We start from the raw sequence: 22,034 nt of genomic DNA on the forward strand, positions 1-22,034 counted from the left end.
CATAGATCATTGTGCTCAGTGCTGAGAGTTGGAACTCCTGTTACAGTCTCTCTGAGCATCCTAAATGCTCCATGGTGCAATTGTCCCATCCTCCTGTGCCATAGTTCATTCATGTGAGGTCATTATATATATATCTACCTAACAATTATCAGCATCCATGATTTACCTTGAGATTTTCCTGAAACAAATATAGAATTTGAAATTAAATTGCAGAGGAATACTTGGAAATTAGCTTGAAGACAATCCCAATTTGCTCTCGCTCCTGTTACCAAAAGGCCAAAACCACCCTGCCAAGCTGAGCACAGCCTTGGTACTCAGCTCCAAAATACTTCCCAATTGGAGTATTTCGGTCCCCCGTGCCCAAGAGCTTCAAGAATAATGGAACTCTAGCTCTGATTCAGATCTCTAACCCTCATTCCCCTCCTCCTCTTCCAGCAAAATCCTCTTCCTTTTCTCCTCTGCGTGCCTGGGATATGTACCTTGCCTAGGCGGTCACCGCCTTCTTCCACCGCCATCCTCAGATTTTATTCGACAGATTTATTTGTTACGTGTAAGGTGAGGTGAAGGTATGAGTATATATATCTTTAAAAAGGGTAGATATGTTTTAAACTTTAATGTTTTATTTTATTATTTTTTAATTTATTTTATAAAATTATATTTATCTTTTATATGATTTTAATTATGGTAACAAGGTCCATAGTTGTTAAATCTTTATGGTGTTAAATTTAAAAATTACTTTAACTTATAATTATATATTTATATTCATACATATTAATAATAATTAACTTATAACTTTAAACTCTATATATGTATCTTTTGAATGTCGGATTTTAGGTAATATCTTTCTTCTCGATAATTTAGGTGTTTTAGTCGCTTTTTTCATTCATTTTAACATTTTTCCTAATTATTTAATAAGTATACTAGTGCAAGGCATGCGATGTGTGCATATGTAGCTATCATATGCATACCTCATATGCAGGCTAATACTCTTTTGCTTATAAACTGAAATGGGTCATCACAATTCAGCTCCTTCTTACTGTTGTTATCACTGTCTATCAGTGCCATTGGAGAATTGATCTGCAATCTATATAGCCTGTTGCTTCGAGCTCCAATCCGTGTCACCTTCTTCTAGCTGGGATGCTTGACATATACTTTCGTTCCCACAAGGTATACATCGTACCCCTTGTCTTGCAACTGGGATACTGAAATTAGGTTCATACCCAATCCTGGCACATGCAGTACATTAGTGGCGCTAGTGTTGGTTCTTGCTTCCATTTGAAAATCTATGGTGCCTTTCCCTACTGGAGTACACTTAGTTTTGTGGCCCATAGTGATCTAGAAGTCCATTTGCTCCTCTTGATAGCTCGAGAAATATTCCCTTACTCCAGTCATGTGAGCTGAAGCTCTGCTATCAATATACCAAACACCAGCTGATGTCGATCCTGACAGACATGCAAACTCATCTTCCAATCTGGAAGATAATTCTGAGGCTTCTTGACTATCCATAATTTCCTATGTTATTTTTCCTTCCCAACACTGAATTCGCAGTTGCAAAAGATACGTCTTACTCTACATGGAAACTGTTGCATTGCTCCCTCTGCCTCTGACAAATCTCGATCCGGAAAATTTTATTCTCTGTCGACTCACTCAAAGAATTAATTTTCCACGAAAATTTGCCCACCTAGCCAATGGACTGTGCAACCTCTCTGGGGTTTCGAACTACTGCCTATACAGTGCTTTCAAAATCCTTCTTTCGTCTGCAACCGAGCTCTTCCTGCTTTACCTGTGCTCTAATACCATGTGAAAATTCGTAGTCTTAAATTTTACTGCAGCAACTGATATTAATTCTTCCATTTGTTAAATTGATTAGACAAATTATTTGCAGTTTTCTACGACAAATATCGAAACATATACACTGCAGCCTACACAAATAAAATTCTGCGGAAAATAAATGCAAGCACATATATAACCACAATGACAATTATTTTTGGACAATCGTCCTCGGAAAAACCCAATGTGGGAAAACCGATGCAGCAAATGAGGGTTTCTTTTATTAATTTTCAGCAATAATTTTTGTACAAGATACAAATAGCCAGAATAGAGGAAGAATCACTAAGGGAAATTTACTGATGAATTTCTCACACTCCACAATGTTTTTCTGACCCCGAACAGGACCTTCTGCCCTTTCGTTGTCCTCACTGCGTCACCCTCTGCATAGTGCCTACGTCACTCCTCTGCGCTAATGAACTGCGTCCCTCCTCTGTGCTTCCCCTTTCAAATTTGTCCTGCACTCTCAAACTATTGTTGATGCCCTCTCTCTCCCACCTGCAACTCACTCTCTAACTCGATTTTCTCTTGCCGAACTTCAGCCACTGAGAAAATCGATTTGCTTGAGCAATTGAGTATCTTCCCTGGTGTGTTTTCCATCTACCCATCAACTTCTTCTTATACTCTTATGTTGGAACACCAACGGCCAAGATTAAAACATAATCGATGGCCCAGATTAATTCCATGTTGATCCGTGTGAGTTTCTATATGATTCTCACCACATCTCAATTAATATTGATTAATTAACCATATTCCCTAAGTTGAGACTTGGGAAATAATTAAAAAATTGGTTAATAATCTAATTGAGACACTTCTAGGTGGAATTTACAGAAACGAATTTTGGGTTTTGGAGAACTCATTCATTCTAGTCTCTCCACAAAGTTTTGTGGCTAGAACACATCCAATGCTACAAAAACTAACAAAAGCACCTTGATCTTCTTCCCTGTCGCATTCCCCACGAGAGCCTTAAACTCTCTGAAACAATCGAAGACCTCACCTTTGGTCTTCAAGAAGTAGATCCAGGTTTTTCTAGAATGGTCATCAGGTAACAAATATCTGAATGTATAAGTCTTAACACACCATCTGCTCTGATGTCACTTCTTGGGAATGTTGCCTTAACATACTTCCCAAGTACGCATCTTCTGCACACATCATCGTGTTCCGTGCCAAGTTCGGGAATCCCTGTTATTGTTTCCCTAAGCATCTTGAGTGCTCCATGGTGTAAATGTCCCATTCTACTATGCCATAACTCATTCAGTTCCTTCCCATTGCTATTGTCACTGCCAATCAGTGTCATTGGAGAGTCGAGCTGTAATTTGTATAATCTGTTGCTTCGAGCTCCAATCCGTCTTACCCTCTTCCAGCTTGAGTGTTTGAGAAACACTTTCTTCCCTACAAAGTGGATATCATATCCCTTATCCTATAGTTGGGATACTGAAATTAGGTTCATACCCAATCTTGGCACATGCAATACATCTGTAACATTAGCGCTTTCTCCTTACTCCCTCTAAAAATCAATGGTACCCCTCCCTACAGGAGTACACTTCATTTTGTTTCCCATTGTAATCTGGAAGTCCACCTGCTCCTCCTCGTAGCTAGAGAAATATTCTCTAATCCCTGTCATATGAGCTGATGCTCCACTGTCTATATACCAGACACCCTATGAAGTTGATCCTGACATGACATTCCCAGGAAATTCCAATCAGAGTTCTTCCAATTACAGTCAATCACCTCATATTCCATATGAGGATATATAATGTTGATTTCATCTAGTGTGTGACCCATGCCTTCCAGCATCCTTTCATAGGAGGAGATTCATCTCCTTTGATCATGCTTCTCAAGATAAAGCAATGACCATGTTACCTGCAACCATTCAACATGACTTTATAATATCGAATACAAGCATACATACCTCATTTACCTTTAGGTCATCTAGGTTTCTTTCAGCAGCTTCCTTGATTGAAAGGAGCTTTAACCCCTTGATATGCTTCATCTCTTATGTCATCATAACATCATCCCATGGATTCCACAAGTTGGGGTTCCTAATTAAACACTTGCTTCTTCTCTAGATCAATGAACCTTCCAATGAAGATTCCATCAGAGAATCTTGAGGATCTCGCATGTCCATATCCAACAGATGTTTCCTGATGTATGATGAGACTTGTCCTGGATGACTTCTTCATTTTTCCCACAAGTGTCACTTCAGCTTTCAGTGAGGTTCCCAAGAGCTATATCCTTCATAGTTGATTGTCATAAACATCCTTCATGTTTCCTATGGTGATGTCACGAGCTCTTACTTCTAATGCTTTTCGTCTTCCTTGGACTTCCTTCTTTCAGCTTCCTCCACTTCTTCGGTGAAGTGGACTTCTTCTCTATCTTCTTTGTCATTGCCCTTCTTGAGCTTAGGACAATCTTTCCTGTAATGCTCATAGCATTGAATCTTAGTTATGTTCTTCTTTCCTTTCGACAAACGTCCGAGTACTTTTTTCCCTCAACCTGTCTTCTTCTATCTTGCATAGAAACCACAAGTTGTTGAATGGGATAGCTTTCTTATCCTCATAGACATTTGTTACCTTGTTCATCAGTTAGTGCATTTAGAACAATGAGGATTATCTCCTTATTCGATATCATCTCTCCCAGACCTTGCAGTTGAGATATTATGAAGATATCACTTCATCCTTTGATACCTTCAATTTGTGTAGATCAAATCTAAGTGATACAACCTTTCTTATCATATCTTCAGAGAATAGTTCTACTAGCTTATCATATATCTCTTTTGATGTCTATAACCTTGCTATATAGGGAATGAAGGGACCTTTGACTGATTTCATAAGAATCCCTTGAGCCCTTTGATCCCTTTCCATGTATTCAGATAATGCTTAACCTTCGGATGGTTTGAAGACTTTTCCATTGATATGATCAAAGACTTTACTTTCTTCGAGGACTATGGCTATCCTCCTTTTCCATGCAAGGAAGTTCGATGACCCAACCAGCCTATAGATCTCCTTGCAAAACAAAGTCATTTTACTAGATTAGATTATAGAATAAAAGATACTTACTTGACAAGTGAAGATGAAATCTTCAACTTGATCCCTTTGATGGTGGTTGACGAAGATGTATTAGTGCCCTTTTTGGATGATCTTCTTCCAAATGAAATCCCTTCTTTAATAAAAGGAGATTGCCCCTTTTATGATGACAACACCTTTTTGATCTAGCTCGCTTTGTTGATGGTGATTGATGAGGATGATCTGATGCTTCCTCGGATGATCTTTTTTAAAGGATAAGGAGGTCCTTGCTTCAATGAGAGGGAACTTGCCTTATAGCCTTTTGAAGATGATGACAATGCCTTTAGCCTTCTTTGGATAACTAGCCTTCAAGATACTTCGACTTCTTCGGTGGTGAATGAGTGTAGATCCCAGAAATGCTTCTAGGGTTTCGACTTTCTCCAAGATGATGTGATCTTTGTCCTTGAAGTGCTTCTCTCGGATGTCTATACTTCGAGCTACCTTGCTTTGTAGATCTCTTCAACTTGATGAGGGTCTTTGTGGTCTTTTGATGATGACTAGAGGATCCAAAACTTTTGTTGATGTAGACTTCTTCTTTGATCTAGGGTTTGATACTTTGATGTAGATCTCGACTTTGATATCCTTCAACTTGCTTTGGTGTCTTTCTCAAGATTCGATCCTTGAGTGTCCCTTGATAAGATGCCCTTCCTTGACTTAGTCACCTTAGCTCTGATACCATGTTGAGAAATCTAGGGCATCAAGTATTAGGTGATTTCTCTTCAATTAGTAACTGCTTGTGAGTGCTTTTTACAACTTTAGATTAGGATCTTCTTTTCTTAAGTTATTAGTGTTCTTCTTCATCAAACAGCTACCAATGCATGAACATAAATAGACAAGAGACATAGAATGTAGGCTATGAGCTAGGGCCAAAACCTCTCACTCTTTGAGAGGAAAACCCACACAAATTCTTCTTATAGAGATTCCAATTGACGAATACCAAGACCAAGACCCTTGACCTATTTGCCACTCCAAGACCAAGACACTAGTTCTCTTGACTATCAATCTTCTGCTCTTTTCTTCGTCTTGACTTCTCTTCCACTTCGACCTCCTTAGCACCGAGATATCATCATCACCGAGACTTTGTCACTGACATGACACCGAGATCTCTTTACTGGCTGTGACCCTTTCTCTGTGGTAGTATAGAGACTTTCTCATTATGTAATATTGAACTATAATGGCACCGAAGCTGTGAGGCATCAAACCCTTCTCATTGTGGTAGCATCAAACTGTAATGATACCGAATTGTGAGACCTTCAAACTCTTCTTGCTATGGTGGCTCGAAACTGTCGTAATGCTGAATTTGTCACTGTAATTGTTATCTGAATCTCAGAGGTAAAACTCAAACTCCTTGACTGTGAGATAACACCGAACTTATCTCTGCAATCATGTATCCTTATTCGAGCTCCTTCAACGAACTTGCCTCTGCAATCATGTACCTTATCTGAGCTTCTTCACCGAACTGATATCCGAACTTGTCACTTAACTGTCCACCCGAAATTTCAGAGAGATATCTAAACTTGTCTTTTGTGGAAATTGGAAGACCCTTCACACATATATATAGTGGTTTGTCTATATAAATAAGCCGACGTGTATATGAATAGGTGTGTCTCCATAAGGTGAAGCCGACATGAGTTCTTCACTTCATCTAGAGGCCAACTTGAAGAGGAGAACTTGTGCTTGTCTTTGGAGGGCTACTAGCCCATTCTATTGACTTGTATACATTTGTAGCATGCCCAAGAAGGGTTCTTCATACATGACATTGACTCTCTTTGACTTTTATGACTAGATGACAAATCCTAAAGGCTCACAATGGGAGCCATCTAAAAATAAAACCCTTGATCGTGAAACCCATGAGTCAAGCATACAATCATTTTATTTTTCTTCTTTACATCAATTACATAAAAATCACAATCACACATGCCATTATGAAGACCGAACCTAGTTACACTTTTGAACATGGCATAGGCCGAGATCAACCCCACTCTGTTGATGTTGGGCTAGTGCTACTGGAATGCTGATGAACTGTCGGTCAACATCCCATTGCCCACTGAAACATGCAATAACTCTCTCATCTAAGGGCTCTTGTTGTATTGTGCCCCTGACTAAGAATGATACTCCATCAATAGAACACCAACTCATGATCTCTCGCCAATCCAAAGCATGGACACCTGTGTAGGGAACAAGTCTACTAAGCTAATGATGGTCCACGCTCAACTCATGCTGCTTTGCCTGGTCAATCAACAAGATTTTTCTATGAAATCCTGCCCCTCCCTATAATGGGCAAAAGTGGGCAAGTTGTGTTGCAAGCCCTGTCTATGTACTCCTGGAGAGGGTTGTTGCCTAAAAGTACTGTAGCTCTACCAGTTACTTGCGCATTTGTCTGCTCCTCATCAATGATTGGTCCAAAGGATGGTTGCTCCTCCTCCTCTATCATGGGCTAGCTCTCCACAAACGACTCATCATGCATACTGTGCATATCATCCTCCTTAGCTGAGTCATACTCCTCTATGTGCTCTACATGTTGAATCACCAATCCCTTATCTTGCCAATCTACTCCCTTATCGTCTTCCCCTATGGGAACAATCTATTGCTCATCATACTCCTCCATCTCACATAGATGCATACCAGAGTTGTTGTCAACAACTCCATATGACTGATCATGCTCCTTAGAAAAACCCATGGACTCAACTGTAGAAGAAGAATCCTCGTCCTAAAGTTAGAAGGAATCTCCTCCTGATCTACCCCTGTCATCTCCTTGGTGTCACCCAAACATGAGTGGTTAGGCCCCCAGGGTTCCTTGCAGATGAAGAAAATACCCTTTCTCCTTAGCTCATTCTTACTACATGGTTGGTCACCACAAATCCTCCTCAACTCCTCCTTTGTCAATTGTCTTCTGAGCAGTTTAATATTCTACTTAACCGGGCTCTCAGCTAGTTCATGAGCAGCAGGTGAGAACAATTGTTTCTTCCTCGAAATGGCCAACAATCTAGACCACAACTCCCCGCAAATGGCTTCACAGCCTCCCATACATGACAAAATGGATTGTATATGTGTTATGACTGTGTCAGGATGATGCTTGCTAATGCTGAGGAAGCATTGGAACATTTGGAGAATCAGGTCATCACACTCCAAATCAAACATGATGTTATATGTTCTAACCATGGCCATGATCTCTAGAATTTCCAGCTTCTTCCCATAGGTAGGACCCTCACTGTTATCCAAGTCCTGAAAGGTTTCCAGTATTTGAAGACTCTCCTCATAATGCCATCACTGTAAGGGGATAAAGGAGCAGTTAGCACCATGATATTACTGAGACAAGCGGCAACCGGAAGTTTGACCCCTTCACAAGGGTGCTCCAAATACTTGTGTTGTACCAAGGCAAGCATGGCTAGTTTTAGAGCCCAGATAAATTTCTTCCCATCTGATGGATCCACCTTGGAAAGGAGTGAAGCAAGTTTTTCCAACTTGAGAAGGGCTTTTACTGTAACCCCCATGAAACTCAAATTTGTCCCAAGTGCATAGATTTTGGGCCCCATCTAATGTTCTTCCTATGGCTGCACTTGTTATAGCAAGGTAACTATTCCCTTGTAAAAGGATCTGTTGATTGTTGTTGCTATTCTATTAAGGGATTTTGTGAAGGTTTCATCCATGCTAACTCCTACAAGAATTGACAACAGAAGTATACAATAATATTATAATGATATGACCAACTAACTCAATACATTCAACCTTTATGACTAACTCTCCGCAATTCAATTGTCACAATAGTTCTACTCAGCAATAATACTATAAAACCCTAGCATCAACTTTTACATTCAATGTTTGTGTCTATAAGTGCATTCAATTGTTGTGACTATATATCACCCTAGCTCATCAAACTTAGATGCAACAAGACCACTCTAATGACAGCAATACAACTCTTTCAACCATACATTTTCGACATTGACCGATAACATACACCATGAATAAACCTATGCCCTTGACAGACTCCAGTTGCATTACACACATCATTCTTTGTTATATTAATAGAAGTACAAAATATATAGCAATATGGCACTCAACCATACATATTTTAAGCAGCGTACATGCTCTCTATACTCAAACCCAACTCAACTATGACTATTCATTACAAAGACATACCCTAACAGTAGCCCTTTATCAATTTGTCAGTGATGTACCTATGTTACAAACTTCATTACACCATATAAATAGCAATAAGTACATAGAGGTTTATACAAGCATGGTATGAAAGCTTTTTGCAATATACAAATTGGGTAGTTTTCCTTGATAAGCAATTCATGTGAGTTGACAGTTTCAATTTTTGGTTACAATGAAGCAAAGTTTGGATCCCAAGACATGAAGCAAACAGCGAGAATAGAATGTGAAACAATGCAGGTTCTCTTTTTAGTCTAATGCACAAACAATTTATACTTGCCTGGAAACTGTCGCTTGTTCCCTCGGATGATCGAAGGATTTGGCCTCCATGGAAAGAGTTGCTACATGCATGCAAAATACTTCAAATTAGTAAACGGTCTTTATTATGTAAATAACAATTTGTCTTCATAAACCCACTTAAAGGTCTCTGCCTCTTCTTTGCATATGGCTCAGCCTCTAGAAAACTCGTGTCGATAGAATTTTTGAACCATCCTAAGACCCTTGATTCATTGGGAGCAGCAATATGGTCCTCAACAGATAAAATCGATTTCCTTCAAGGTTGTAAGTCTCAACCTTCTAATTTTCTGCGATTCCAATCTTAGGAACACGCCCAGAATTGAAGAGAGCTTCGCCAGAACAATAGCTATGGATTCGGCCTTCCAAATTGATCCCCACAGTATGATGACTTTCGGCTTCCACCAACCGGTTCGGCTTCCACAAAGATTTTGTGTATAACTTCGACAAATGAGAATTGGGCTTCAAATTCTGCTACATGAAACGACAGCCTCTCTTGCAATTAAGAACTTGTCTCTGGCACAAAATAGCAGAATGACTCGACTTCAAATGCAATTTCTGCCCACACGATGAAGGATCCGATCTCTGTCCACTAAAGGCTTCGACCCATTGAATCGTATATCTTGGTCTCACTGTGTCCCTATTTTACGGCCTTCACAATAAAAATTGTCGTCACAAAATTAATCCTAAGCCAAAAAAACAATTATTTCATTGAATAACAATGTTGGCTCAAAACTTCGCTCGTGGCTTGCATCAGAGATTCTGTTCTGAGCAGTGATCACAATCTTGGCTTCATAAAACAAAGAGTCGGCCTTTGATTAATTCCTCAGATGACTCATCTTCGACTCAAATTCGTTCATTCGCCAAAACTCGTGCTTGACCTTCTGATCTAGAGAAAGGAAGACAGCCTTCAAAGAAATTCAGCCTTTACGCAAAATAATCACGCATGGTTTACCAATTGTAAAGTTGACATTTGAAATAATTCTCGGTCTTCATAAAATTAAGAGAAATGGCTCTCTTGAAGCAATGCAATAATATTTCGCCTCTTTTATAATCTGGCCAAATAAAAATCTGGCCCTTTACCTTGCCTGGCTTTGGGTTTTAAACAAAATAAATGTTCAGCCCCCCTTTAAAATTAAAAATTTGGCCCAATTTAAAAAAAACTTGATCGACCGCTTTTTGACGTTCTCAACATTGGATTCAAATTTGTCCAATCATTAATATGCCTGTAATAATTTGTTAGCAATTTTGTAGGGCATTTACTACAAATGCAACAAATTTGCAATCAACATGGAGATTGATAAACCTTGACCATAAACATTGAGCACTCTCTTTTTCACAAGCAACATTTTTTCATATTTTGCATTTAGGATCAAAATGGAGTCGCCAGGGTGTATCTAGATGCCTTGATAGATGCTTGTTTCACCCTACAAGCATTTAACTTTCAAGTTCAATTGAAGAACTAGGGCTTCATTCTTCCAATGGAGTCGCCAAGAACAATGTGTCAATGATGTCATAAGGGAAACAAGACACACGTCTCAACCTAGCAGGGGCCCTAGAAGGAGTACCTAACGGACAACTACTAGACCAAATGGCAACAACAGGACAAGGACCCATTGTCACCTCAGTCGATGTCCCCTGCTCTTTACGGACTTTCACCGACAGGAGGAGTGTCTCCGTATGGAGGATATCACTTGGATGGTAGGATCAATGGCAAGGTATAATGTGATTTCCAAGGCCCAATCAAAGAAGAGGCTCAATTAATGGTTCAAATGCTTAAAGAAAATTTGAAAGGCACCCCAAGAAAGACCTATGAAGGATAACCTCGAGCTTAGGAATATACAATAATGATGAATGCCTAAGATCAAAACTTCCAAAATACCTCACTTGTGATTGATGTGTTTATACTAGGGTTCAAAGTGAGGCAAGGATGGCTCATTAAGTCAGTCAATTTTTTGAGGAAATTAATCCAAAATATTAATTTTTAGATTAATTAAAAGTGGGTTTTAAGAAAAATTCGATTTTTTCCTTAAAATTAAAAATTTTACGGTGGAGATTAAAAGATAATCAAGCTATTTTCAACGGCTGAGATTATTTTGATGAGGATCAAGCCAACTAGTTGTTATTTTCCACTTGGAGGGGTTTCTCTATATAAAGAAGCTATTAAGCTTCTATTTGATATCTTTTGATGATATGATCTTTGGATGATGTAATTCTTGAATGTTGGTATTGAAATATTGCTCTGTTGCGAACATTATTTTATCATAATAGAAAAACTTTGGGGTTCAGTTCATGGTATTCTTCTTCTACTGATCTGTGGTATTAAATAATTGTTATTTCATTTGTCAGTGTTAAAAACATTCTATTGATACATGTTATCTTAGGTGATTTGATTCACCATATGATCTAACAGTTTTACTTTCAGGAAAATTATAGAGATTTACAGGTACGCTAGCCCTTGGGCTCAAAGTTCACAGACTGTGGGAAAGAGTCGACTATGTTTGGGCTCTGAGATTTCGTTGTGGTAATTGATTTTACAGGAGGGTTTTGGCCAATATCTATTTTTCGAAATTAATTCATCGATTGCTAATTATTCAAAAAATATTTCTCCGAAATTATTATTTTGTAAATATTGTACATTTGTAAATAAATTGTAAATTATTTCCTAACCCACTTTATTTTGCACCATTTGGGGATTTATATTTTTGGGCCTTTATAATTTTGCATATATATTTGGGGTTTGGCATTCTTTGATTCATTTTTTGCAGGCGATAGCTCAAGGCAGGTTGATCTAGGCACTTGAGGATAAGATTTGTTGAAGAATCTAGGGCAAATATGGTGTAATGTGATTCTTCGTTACTTGATAACAATTTGTGGAGTCTTTTTACTTTTCTTGTTAGCTTAATCTTCTTCTTATTATTATTAATGCATGTGGGTAATTCATCAAACTGCTACTAAAACATAAGAACAAGAACACAAGATATTGGTTCTCTACCAGGGCCAAAACCTCTCTTCTCTTGAGAGGAAAACCCTTTAGTGAATTTCTCTTATTGAAGCTTCTATTGATCAATGCCAAACCCTAGACCCCTGACAAGAGTATTCTCCAAGCACAAGTCAAGTCCTTCCTTCTTTCTGCACCTTATTCCCTTGCACTTCTTCCGGCACTTTGTTCTTTGGCACTTCGTCCTCCTTCCGGCACTTCGTTCTCTTATTATGAATCTTGTCTAGAGATAGACCTTTTTTAAGTGAGCCTTCTATATGAGATGTTCCTCTTCTATCCTTGCTCAAGTATACTTCAACTTTGACCAACCGAAATCTTTCTTGAGTGTATGATTGTTCTGTTGTTCTACTGCCCTAGTTTCTCACACATGTGGGAGGATTGTTGGGTATTGTCTGCCCTTCTCTTCTTCGCTTTACGTGTCTTTCTTCCATGCTGGAGTAGGAGGCCTTGTAGGCCTAGTTACTAGCCCAAACAAGGAGAAATATAGAGTTGTGATCTTACTGTTGATATGGCCGCAGACTATCCTTCATTTCCTCGCACGTGTGACTGTGTTTACCCTAGAAGACAATCCTTTACCTTCGTTGTCCTTTCTTCTTACTTTGCTGCACCTTGTAGACCCTTTTCCTCGGCTTCCTTCATTCCTCTTCTCCTCTTTTCCTTGCGGATTTCAGAGCTCAAGTAGTGCGTTCTATTTGGAGTGGACAGCCTCTATAAATAGAGGATTGTCCCTCCATTTAGGTCGACTAGAAGGCCAACTAGTCCTCTTAATTGTAGGCCAACTTTGAGTGCAGTTTGGTGGCTGATTTGTTCAGCAGACTTCGGATAGTTCCCATGGTGGTGTAGCATGCTTGAAGGAGATTCTTGATGGTGCCATAACATAGGAGTGGGCTTGACTTTGCTTGGAGGTTTTCCCTTTAACTTTAATACATATTTATACATGGTGTAACATGCCCTTAAGGCCTTCAACATTTCCTTTTGGCTATTTGACTCACCTAAAGCACTTTGACATGTGCTAGACCTACTTCAATGAGCAAGAAACTCATTGACATATATTATAAAATAATATTTCTTTTCTTGAATAAGTACATTTATGATGACCAAACCTAGTTACACTTTTCTTCAACAAGATTTAGCCTCCCAGCTTCCTCCAATCTCAATGTTCAGCCTAAGAAAGGAAGTCATTTGACATTTTGCAATGATCAGTGGCGATTTTTTGTGTGTGCAAGGGTTTGAAAAAAAAATTAGGTCCTAAGGCTTAGCAGTCCTCCATTTTTGGCCTAGTCATGAGGCCTAGGAGCCTCCTAGGACCCTCAGCCCTCCTCTTTCCTTGGTCGCAGCCTTTTAGGGTTGGTCATGGCCTCCTAAGGGCCTCAGCCTCCTCTAACCTAGTCGTCCAGCCCTCAAGGGGCCTCGACTCCCTTCTTTTGCCTGGTCGTAGGGCCTTGGGCACTCGGCCCTGCGCTTTTTCCTTAGCCACAGCCCCTAAGGGGCCTAGCCCTTAGTCACATGCCCTAAAAGGGCCTCTCTTTGCCCGACATCAGCCGCTTGGGCTTGACATCAGCCCTTAGGGGCTTGGTTTACCTTGTCATGGCCTTCTAAGGCCTCTTTTCCCTCATCTTTGCCCTTGTTTTCCCTTTCCAACCTTTCATTTGCCAATTCTAGCCCTATTGTTGGGGTTTAGTAGCCCTAGCCTATCATTCTAGCCCTCATTCCACCATTATTCAGTCATTGCTTTGAATTTTTCACCTCTAACATTTGGTTTTGCAGCAATTTTAGAGCTAACTTGGTGATTGTAGGTTCTCAATTCCATTGGAAGACTCTCTAGCCACCTACAAGGCCATAAGGCTTCTTGGTTTCCTCTCCAACCCTCTAGTGTCATCACTGTCCTAATTTTAAATTCTGAAGTATTTTATGACAGCAGCATATTCAAGGCCTAAACACATTTTTAATAAGCCTAAATTCCCCTAACAACTCACCTAAGGTATTGAGAATTAAGCCTGGGTCAATTTGAGTGCATATAAGTGAATTTCTTGTGGACTGTTGGGTTAATTTCAGATCTGATATGTTTGCTACAACCACATAAAAACACTTACAACAGTGATAAAATTGAATAACAGTGGTCTAATAACTCATTGGTAATCATATTTCATCATTATATTGTCACTTGCACTCATTGGGCTTATATTTCTTGGCATATTTGATCATTTTTTGAAGGCTGAAATAATAATTTAAAGTCTGAAATTTACTGCATAAGGTCTGATATAAAAATTACAGTGGTTGGAAAAAGTGTTGAAAGTCATCTAATTCCACTTAGCTCTTGTTTCCTGCATCCTTTAGATCTTGGATAAGTGTTTAATTGAGCAATTGGGTGATTTTCTTATTGCTGCAATCATATGTCTCTTGGCTGATCCATATTGCATTTCTGCATCATTGGCATTTATTTGCACTCTTGCATTAACACACATAAGTGCTCTAATTGATTTGATGATTGTTTAATGAGATTAGCTACTTGCTCCAATTGACATTGTCATTAGTGCTCTTGTTGCTCATTGTTATTATCATTCTTGGATAAGTGGATACATTGTTCATTGTTGCATTAAATAGCTCTTGTGGATTAACAACCTAAGTCACTCTTAAAGCACCTGAATCGAATTTTGTGATAAGGCGGCGCTAATTGGAATATTGGTAATTCATTGTTATAATCTTGAAGATTGTTAATTGTGTTAAGGAGCATTGATCTTGTCCATTTGGTCTTGTTTATCTCTTAACCAATTGTCTTTTGGTATTATCGGCAACATTTTCTGGCACCGTTGAATTTGAGCACTTTCTATTGTGGTAGACATTGCCATTTATTTGTTATTTCAGTACTTCATTATTCTTAATTGAAAATCATTGTATCTTGTCTTCAAGTAATTAAGAAATTAAATAATTTCACCTTAAAAGAATTCGCTCATATCTTGCATTTGCATCTTAGGACTAGCCTCTTGCATTAATTAATTAACTTCCAAGCATAAGCTTGGTCGATAGAGAGATAGGCCCACTGGTTAACACGGTGACCTTACAGTCGTCAGAACCATAGTCTCTGCGGTGCCGGAGGCATCGAATGGTTAGAACCCAAGGGGAGGGATCGTTAATCAAGCCCTAGCTTGCTTCCCCTTGGTTTCTCTCTCACAACCTACTCTAGAGACTAGATTCAAAATAGTTGAGAAGAAGGGTACACCTAGATTGGCATATAATTTAAAATAAACCAAGATTTTGCATCTCACTTAGATTGTAGAATTTGCATCCCATTTAGGATAGTGAAGCATCCTTAAGCAACAATTGTTCATCCTGTAACTTGGTAAATAATCTATCTTAAGCAAGTAGTTGACTCCATTTAAGGCACTAGTTTTCCACGATAATCTAATCAAATCATTTAACTCGTCAATTTAACCAAGTTGCTAGGCTATTTAGTGGTGTCTCTCGGACTTGTCGGTTGCCAACAAGTCTCTCATCTTCACATTTCATAGAGACTACCCCCCATAGCTTGTTGTAGGGAGACAACTAGAAAGGAGAGGTTGGGGATTAGAGTGACAACCCCCAACCTGATCGTTGTCACATATCGCTTGTACAATTTGAGCGACAACAGTAGCCACCTGCACTTGGAGCCGAGGATTTTCCATGTTTTAGCATATAGACATTATGTTTCTACTTTATTTCTTGTTCTTCATATAAGAGACCATTTGGTACTCCTAAATCCTACTCGTATTGACATCATTGTACTCAGCAATCCCATTGACCAACTTTTGTGGTCATTTGTTGGACATTGATATAATTATCTTATCTAATTATCTTATTGTTTCTTCTATTTGATTTGCTAGGGTTTCTTCACCCTTTTTGGAGCATCTTGAATAATATGGTTAGGTTTTCATCCCTTGGACACCTGGAGGTTAGGGTTTTAATATGAAACCATAGGTCGTACCTGTTGAAGAAACAAGGAGAGGAGATGTCTTTTCCTTAAAAGACATACTTGTACGGTGCAAGATTTTTTGAGCTACCTAGTGTGAGGTACGGCTTTTATTCTTTCCCTGGTTCAGGTTTCAGAGAGCTAGTGGATTGTACTGACCTTGGGATAAGGCTATGGTATGTACATGAACTTCATATTTATGCATATATGAAGTTTTCAGTTGTCCAATACTTGTGTAGTTGCACTGTTGCACATTTTATTTTCAGACATCTACTTCTTCAAGGTTTTGTAATTTTCAGCACTAGTATGTCTTGCTGATTTGACAAAAGTTAAGGCCTCAATCGTTAAGTGATTTAACATTTATATTGAAGAAGATAGAGCAGATTCACTGCTGTATTACAGCTGTCATGAGTGATTTTCAGATCTGTTTTACCCATGATAAGATTGCCCAAGATGGCTGAAACTTATCGGTACAGTTTGGTATCTTTTCCCTTAAGTTGCCTTGAGAAATATTGTCCATTGTCACTTATTTTTTATTTATATTTCATAACAGCCCTAAGGCTGAAAGATGGGGAAACCTCTATTTAAGAGGTGAAATTTCTGAATTGTCCAATTTGCGAAATTTCTATAGGACTCTAGTACACATTGAGATCATAGCTATGCGGTGATTAGGGAAGCAAATATTCACCCCCCACTAATAGCGTCATTCTAATAAGTATTTTATACTAATAACCTTCTAGCTTAACTTTATGACGTCCTTCTACAATTCATCAGCACATTATGACTTTTGTGACCATATGTGCTTTTATTACAGTGCCAAAGCTGTAACATGAAAAATTAGACTGTGAAACAAGATAGGTGACAAATCTTTTGCTAATAGGTAGGAGACTGAGAAATATAGCTTAAATAAATATCATGCATGCTATACACTCTAAAACTGAGATTTTTGTGTTTATTTATTTTCCAAATATTTTGATCAAAATAACAATATTTTGTATAAAGGATATGGCATAACAAGTTTGACCATCAATCTTATTTTGTTATTTTATGTAATGAATTCTCTCAATGCATGAATTATATATACTTGGATTCCTAACTTTAGAAAATAAACAAGTCCTTACTTTAAGGTGTTCATGAGCTTCTTTCACTGTTTTACCATCCTTTTTCTTTTGCCATGAATGGCCATCCTTCCGAAAATTTCGTAATGCTTTTCGATCAAAGAGAATTAAGGTACCACCTGAAGAGCACCAAATAATTAGATAGCACAATTAGAAAAATTAAGAAAACACTCTAAAAAATTACTTATTCAAAATGAAGTCCCTTTTTCTTTTTATTTATGATCCACTATTGATGGAAATCACCCATAATTATGTTAGCAGGATACTTGCAGCTAAAATTTATACAAAATGAAAAGAAAAGGGAACCCACTAAAGGTAGTCAATAAATATTAAAGCATCACAACAGTTGGGCAAGGGCAGAATCCATGCCTTACTTATCCATCACGGTCCTTAACTTCTGGACTCTATTTCACAAATACAGTATACCCCTCCCTCATACTCTACCTTCCCACCATAAAACTGCCCAATACATTTCCATTGAATTTAGTTACTCAAACGGAGACCCATATAAGCAACATATAGCTCCACTCATCTATAATGGAACCAATAAGTACCAAATGTACAAAGAAATGAAATATGAAACTAATTACATTAAGGTTCCTGGATGATCAAAAGGTATCCAATGGCAATATCCAATTAATCAAACACCTAACTAGTGGTATAGGTAATTGTTAAGAAAAGAAAGAATACTGGAAAAAGGTTAAATAATGACCACTACTGAACTAGCTCTAGACTAGAGATCAAATATGTAATAATAATAGCAAAAGGAGCACCAAAAGCAACACTTTCTTATACTAATACAGTAAAATAAGTAAACCACAATAAAGTAAAGAAGTTATGTCAATGGTGTATAGACACCTAGCCATTAAAAATGTCATAAAAAGTATAATAATAGAGAAGGAATACAACAATCCAAAAATTCCCTAAGCGGGGAAAAGAAAGTGGGCAAATTGGGGCTACAGCTAAAGCAAGTACTCTAACAGCCCCACAAAATGTCGAGCAAGATACCAGTTAGGGTTGCATTACTAGCTTCTTTTCTACCGTGGGTTCTCCTAAGCCAACTTGTTCTCCTTCATAATGTTAGATATCAACTATACGATCCCTACTGACTTGTTAGAGAATGTCATCTTGAGAGTGCCCTAGGTTAATGGGACCCTATGGAAAGCTCTGTGGTGACATCATCAACCACTTTGTAAGGGTGTAAGGGTTGAAAAAAGACATTCCTATCCAATGTTGCTGGCATCGACATTAGGATAAAGTCAACAAGTGTTCAGAAAAGCAAAAAATTATAAAAATCGGGAAAATATCAATAGAATTCCGCAAACATAGGCAAAATTTAAAAAAAAATATAAAAATATTAATTCTTTTCAATTTTGTAACATCTAAGGCAACGACAACACCAAATAAATGCATCGTGACATAAATATAAAACAGAACTAATATATAAGATGTCTAGTGCTACATCCCACATCAACAATGAATTCTAAGTCTTGACCCAACCTCAAAATATCAACAAAAATTTTAATAAATGTATCTCATCATCATGAGTCATCTACAATGAAATTAGATACATAAACTAGTGATTTCCTCTACCCCTTTTATAGGAAAAGGTAATGGCATTTCCTCTAAAGAAGGAAGGCCCTAGGGCTAGTGTTGGACTCTAATGTCCTCTACAAGAAGTAGGAAGTAAACTTTGACATCCTCTATCGGTGCCCATGTTACTTCTAAGTCCCACTCACTCTGTCTAAGTGAAGGTGGTGGTGTCATGGAACATTAAAACTCATAAATATATATATAGATAGATTGAATGATGATTACAATTGTGGGAGGCCCTGGCTTAAATATAGCCTTGGGTGCCTCTTAGTGAATGGGCATGATCTTTGATCATGCCCTTTGCCTAATTAATTCATAATTTGATTAATTTTTATATAACATTGCCTTCCTCTTGAAAAGATGCTTTGTCCTCAAAGCATACATAACGACGGGTGTTGTTGACGAAATGCTTCTATCTCCCAAGAAGCTTCTTCTTCTGGTAAGTCCTTCCACTTGATCAGGTATTCTTTGATTACTCGTGATCGCAATTTTTTTCCCTGATGGAGATAATACCTTTTGGTTCTAGAATGACCCTTCCTTCGTCATCTAAAGTCGGAAGTGTTGTTTGTGCTAATTGATGTTCGCCAAGTGCCTTTTTAAGGCAGGATACATGGAAAACGTTGTGAATATGACTTTTATCAAGAAGGCTTAAATTGTATGCTACTCGGCTGATCTTTTTGTTGGTCTGGTACGGTCCATAAAACCTTGGTGCCAGTTTGTTTTTTCCCTTTTGTTTTAAGGACAATAGTTTGTAAGGCTGAAGTTTAACAAATACCCATTCTCCAACTTCAAATTCTCTATCTGTTTTGTTTCGGTCAGCTTGTTGCTTAATACGATTTCTTGCATTATTTAGATTTTCTTTTAGAGTTTGGATGATTTTTTGGGTTTCTTCTAACTGGTCTTTAACAGCTGGAAGTTTCGTCTCGATGATAGCAAATTCTTTCTATTTCAGAGGTTCGTAACCGTACAAAGCTTGAAATGGAGTCATTTTCGCTGATATGTGTTAAGTAAAATTGTACCAGCATTCAGCGAGATGTAACCACTGAGCCCACTTATTTTGTTTGTCTATGGCATAACAATGTAGGTAGGTTTCTAGACATTTATTGACAACCTCTATTTGGACATCTGTTTATGGATGGTAGGTTGAACTCATGTTGAGGTAGGTTCCTATATGTTTAAAAAATTCCTTCCAAAAATTACCCTTGAATTTGGCATCTCTATCGCTTACAATGACCTTGGGAAATCCATGTAATTTGTAAACATTTTTTCAAAATATTTTAGCGATTTGTTTTGTTGAGTCTGATTTCCTCATTCCAATAAAGTGAGCATACTTGGTGAGTTTGTCGACTACTACAAGAATTTTATCCTTACCATCAGACACAGGTAAACCTTCGATAAATTTCATTGATATTTCCTCCCAATTCTGATTCGGGATATTTAAAGGATGAAATAGTCCAGATGTCATAATATTTTCACTTTTATTCCTTTGGCATTTATCACATTCTGCTACATAATTTTGAATATCATTATTCATTCCCTTCCAAAAAATGATTGGCGTGCATTATAGTAGGTTTTAAAGAATCCTACATGTCCAGCTAACAGTGAATCATGCGACTCTTTGAGAATCTTGGCTTTAAATTTGGAATTTGAACTCAGATAAATTCTTCCCTTGTACCATAGAATATTGTTTTTCCATTCAAATTTTGAATTTTGAGGAAGGTTATTGATTATAGCACTTGTTTCTAGATCTTTTGCATATTCACTTCGAATCTCATTCAGCCATTCGGGAACAACAACTAAAACTGCAAGTAATGACGGTTCTTCGTCTTTCCTAGATAGAGCATCAACTACTATGTTATCTTTCCCTTCCTTATGTAATATATCCATGTCGAAGGCAACGATTTTTTCAATCCATTTTTGTTGTTCTGTAGATAGCATTTTTTGTTGGAGGAGATGTTGAAGACTATTATGATTTGTTCGTATTAAGAACTTACTTCCCAAGAGATATTGTCTCCACTTGGCTAACGCGTGCATAATAGCAAGCATTTCCTTGTTGTATGTAGACTTGAGACATTCTTTCTTATTGAGCTTCCTAATTTCAAATGTGATTGGGTGACCAAACCCTGAAGCATCACACTCAATTACAAATGGTTTTGAGAAGTCTGGAGTTTCCAATACAGGGGCATTAGACATAACTTCCTTCAAGTCTTCAAAACACTTTTCTGCTTCATCATTCCATTGAAATGAGTTCTTCTTTAGAAGGTTCGTTAGGGGTGTGGTTATATGGGCATAGTTTTTAATAAATCTTCGATAATACCCGGTCAATCCTAAGAATCCTCTTAGCTTGGAGATATTAACTGGTTTGGGCCATTCCCTTATAGCCTTGATCTTATTAGGATCTACTTTTACTCCTTCCTTGGATATTATATGTCCAAGATACTCTACTTCTTCTTTCCCAAAAGTGCATTTGGACTTCTTGGCATAGAACTGATGCTCTTCTAATACAGTAAGAACTTGCTCCAAATGTTGTAGGTGCTTTGGCCATGTTTTACTATAAATTAGAATGTCATCAAAGAACACTACCACAAACTTCCTTAGATATGGATGGAATAGCTCGTTCATAGTAGCTTGGAATGTTGTTGGTGCATTAGTTACACCAAAAGGCATTACTTTAAACTCGTAATGGCCTTCATGTGTTCGGAACGCAGTTTTCGCTATGTCTTCCAACCTTATTCTGATTTGGTAATACCCTGACCTTAATTCTAATTTTGAGAAGTATTTAGCTCCATGTAGTTCATCCAACATTTCATCGATAAAAGGGATTGGAAATTTGTTTTTAATTGTTATTTTGTTTAATCCTCGATAATCGACGCATAATCTGAATGATCCATCTTCCTTTCGAACTAATACAACTGGAGCGGCATACGGACTTCTACTTTTTGTGATAATGCTACATTTTAAAAGATCCTGGACTAATCTTTCAATTTTGGTTTTTTGATGATGTGGATATTGATACAGTTTGATGTTGATGGGAT

At 37.9% G+C, this 22,034-nt stretch overlaps 1 protein-coding gene across 1 annotated transcript in view; it reads right to left on the bottom strand.

Annotated features, from left to right (window-relative positions):
• Positions 1 to 22,034, bottom strand: part of LOC149177918 (calmodulin-binding transcription activator) — a 340,027-nt gene that overhangs the window by 226,554 nt on the left and 91,439 nt on the right. Inside the window, exon 3 of the mRNA XM_089421919.1 lies at positions 17,410 to 17,525. Coding sequence (XP_089278045.1) covers positions 17,410 to 17,525 — 116 coding nt within the window. The remainder of the gene's footprint in view (positions 1 to 17,409; positions 17,526 to 22,034) is intronic.

The sequence above is a fragment of the Pinus tabuliformis genome, chromosome 4_1 (assembly GCF_031772625.1).
Source record: "Pinus tabuliformis cultivar Carrire ecotype Pingquan chromosome 4_1, CPIR1, whole genome shotgun sequence".
NCBI classification, from domain to species: Eukaryota; Viridiplantae; Streptophyta; class Pinopsida; order Pinales; family Pinaceae; genus Pinus; species Pinus tabuliformis.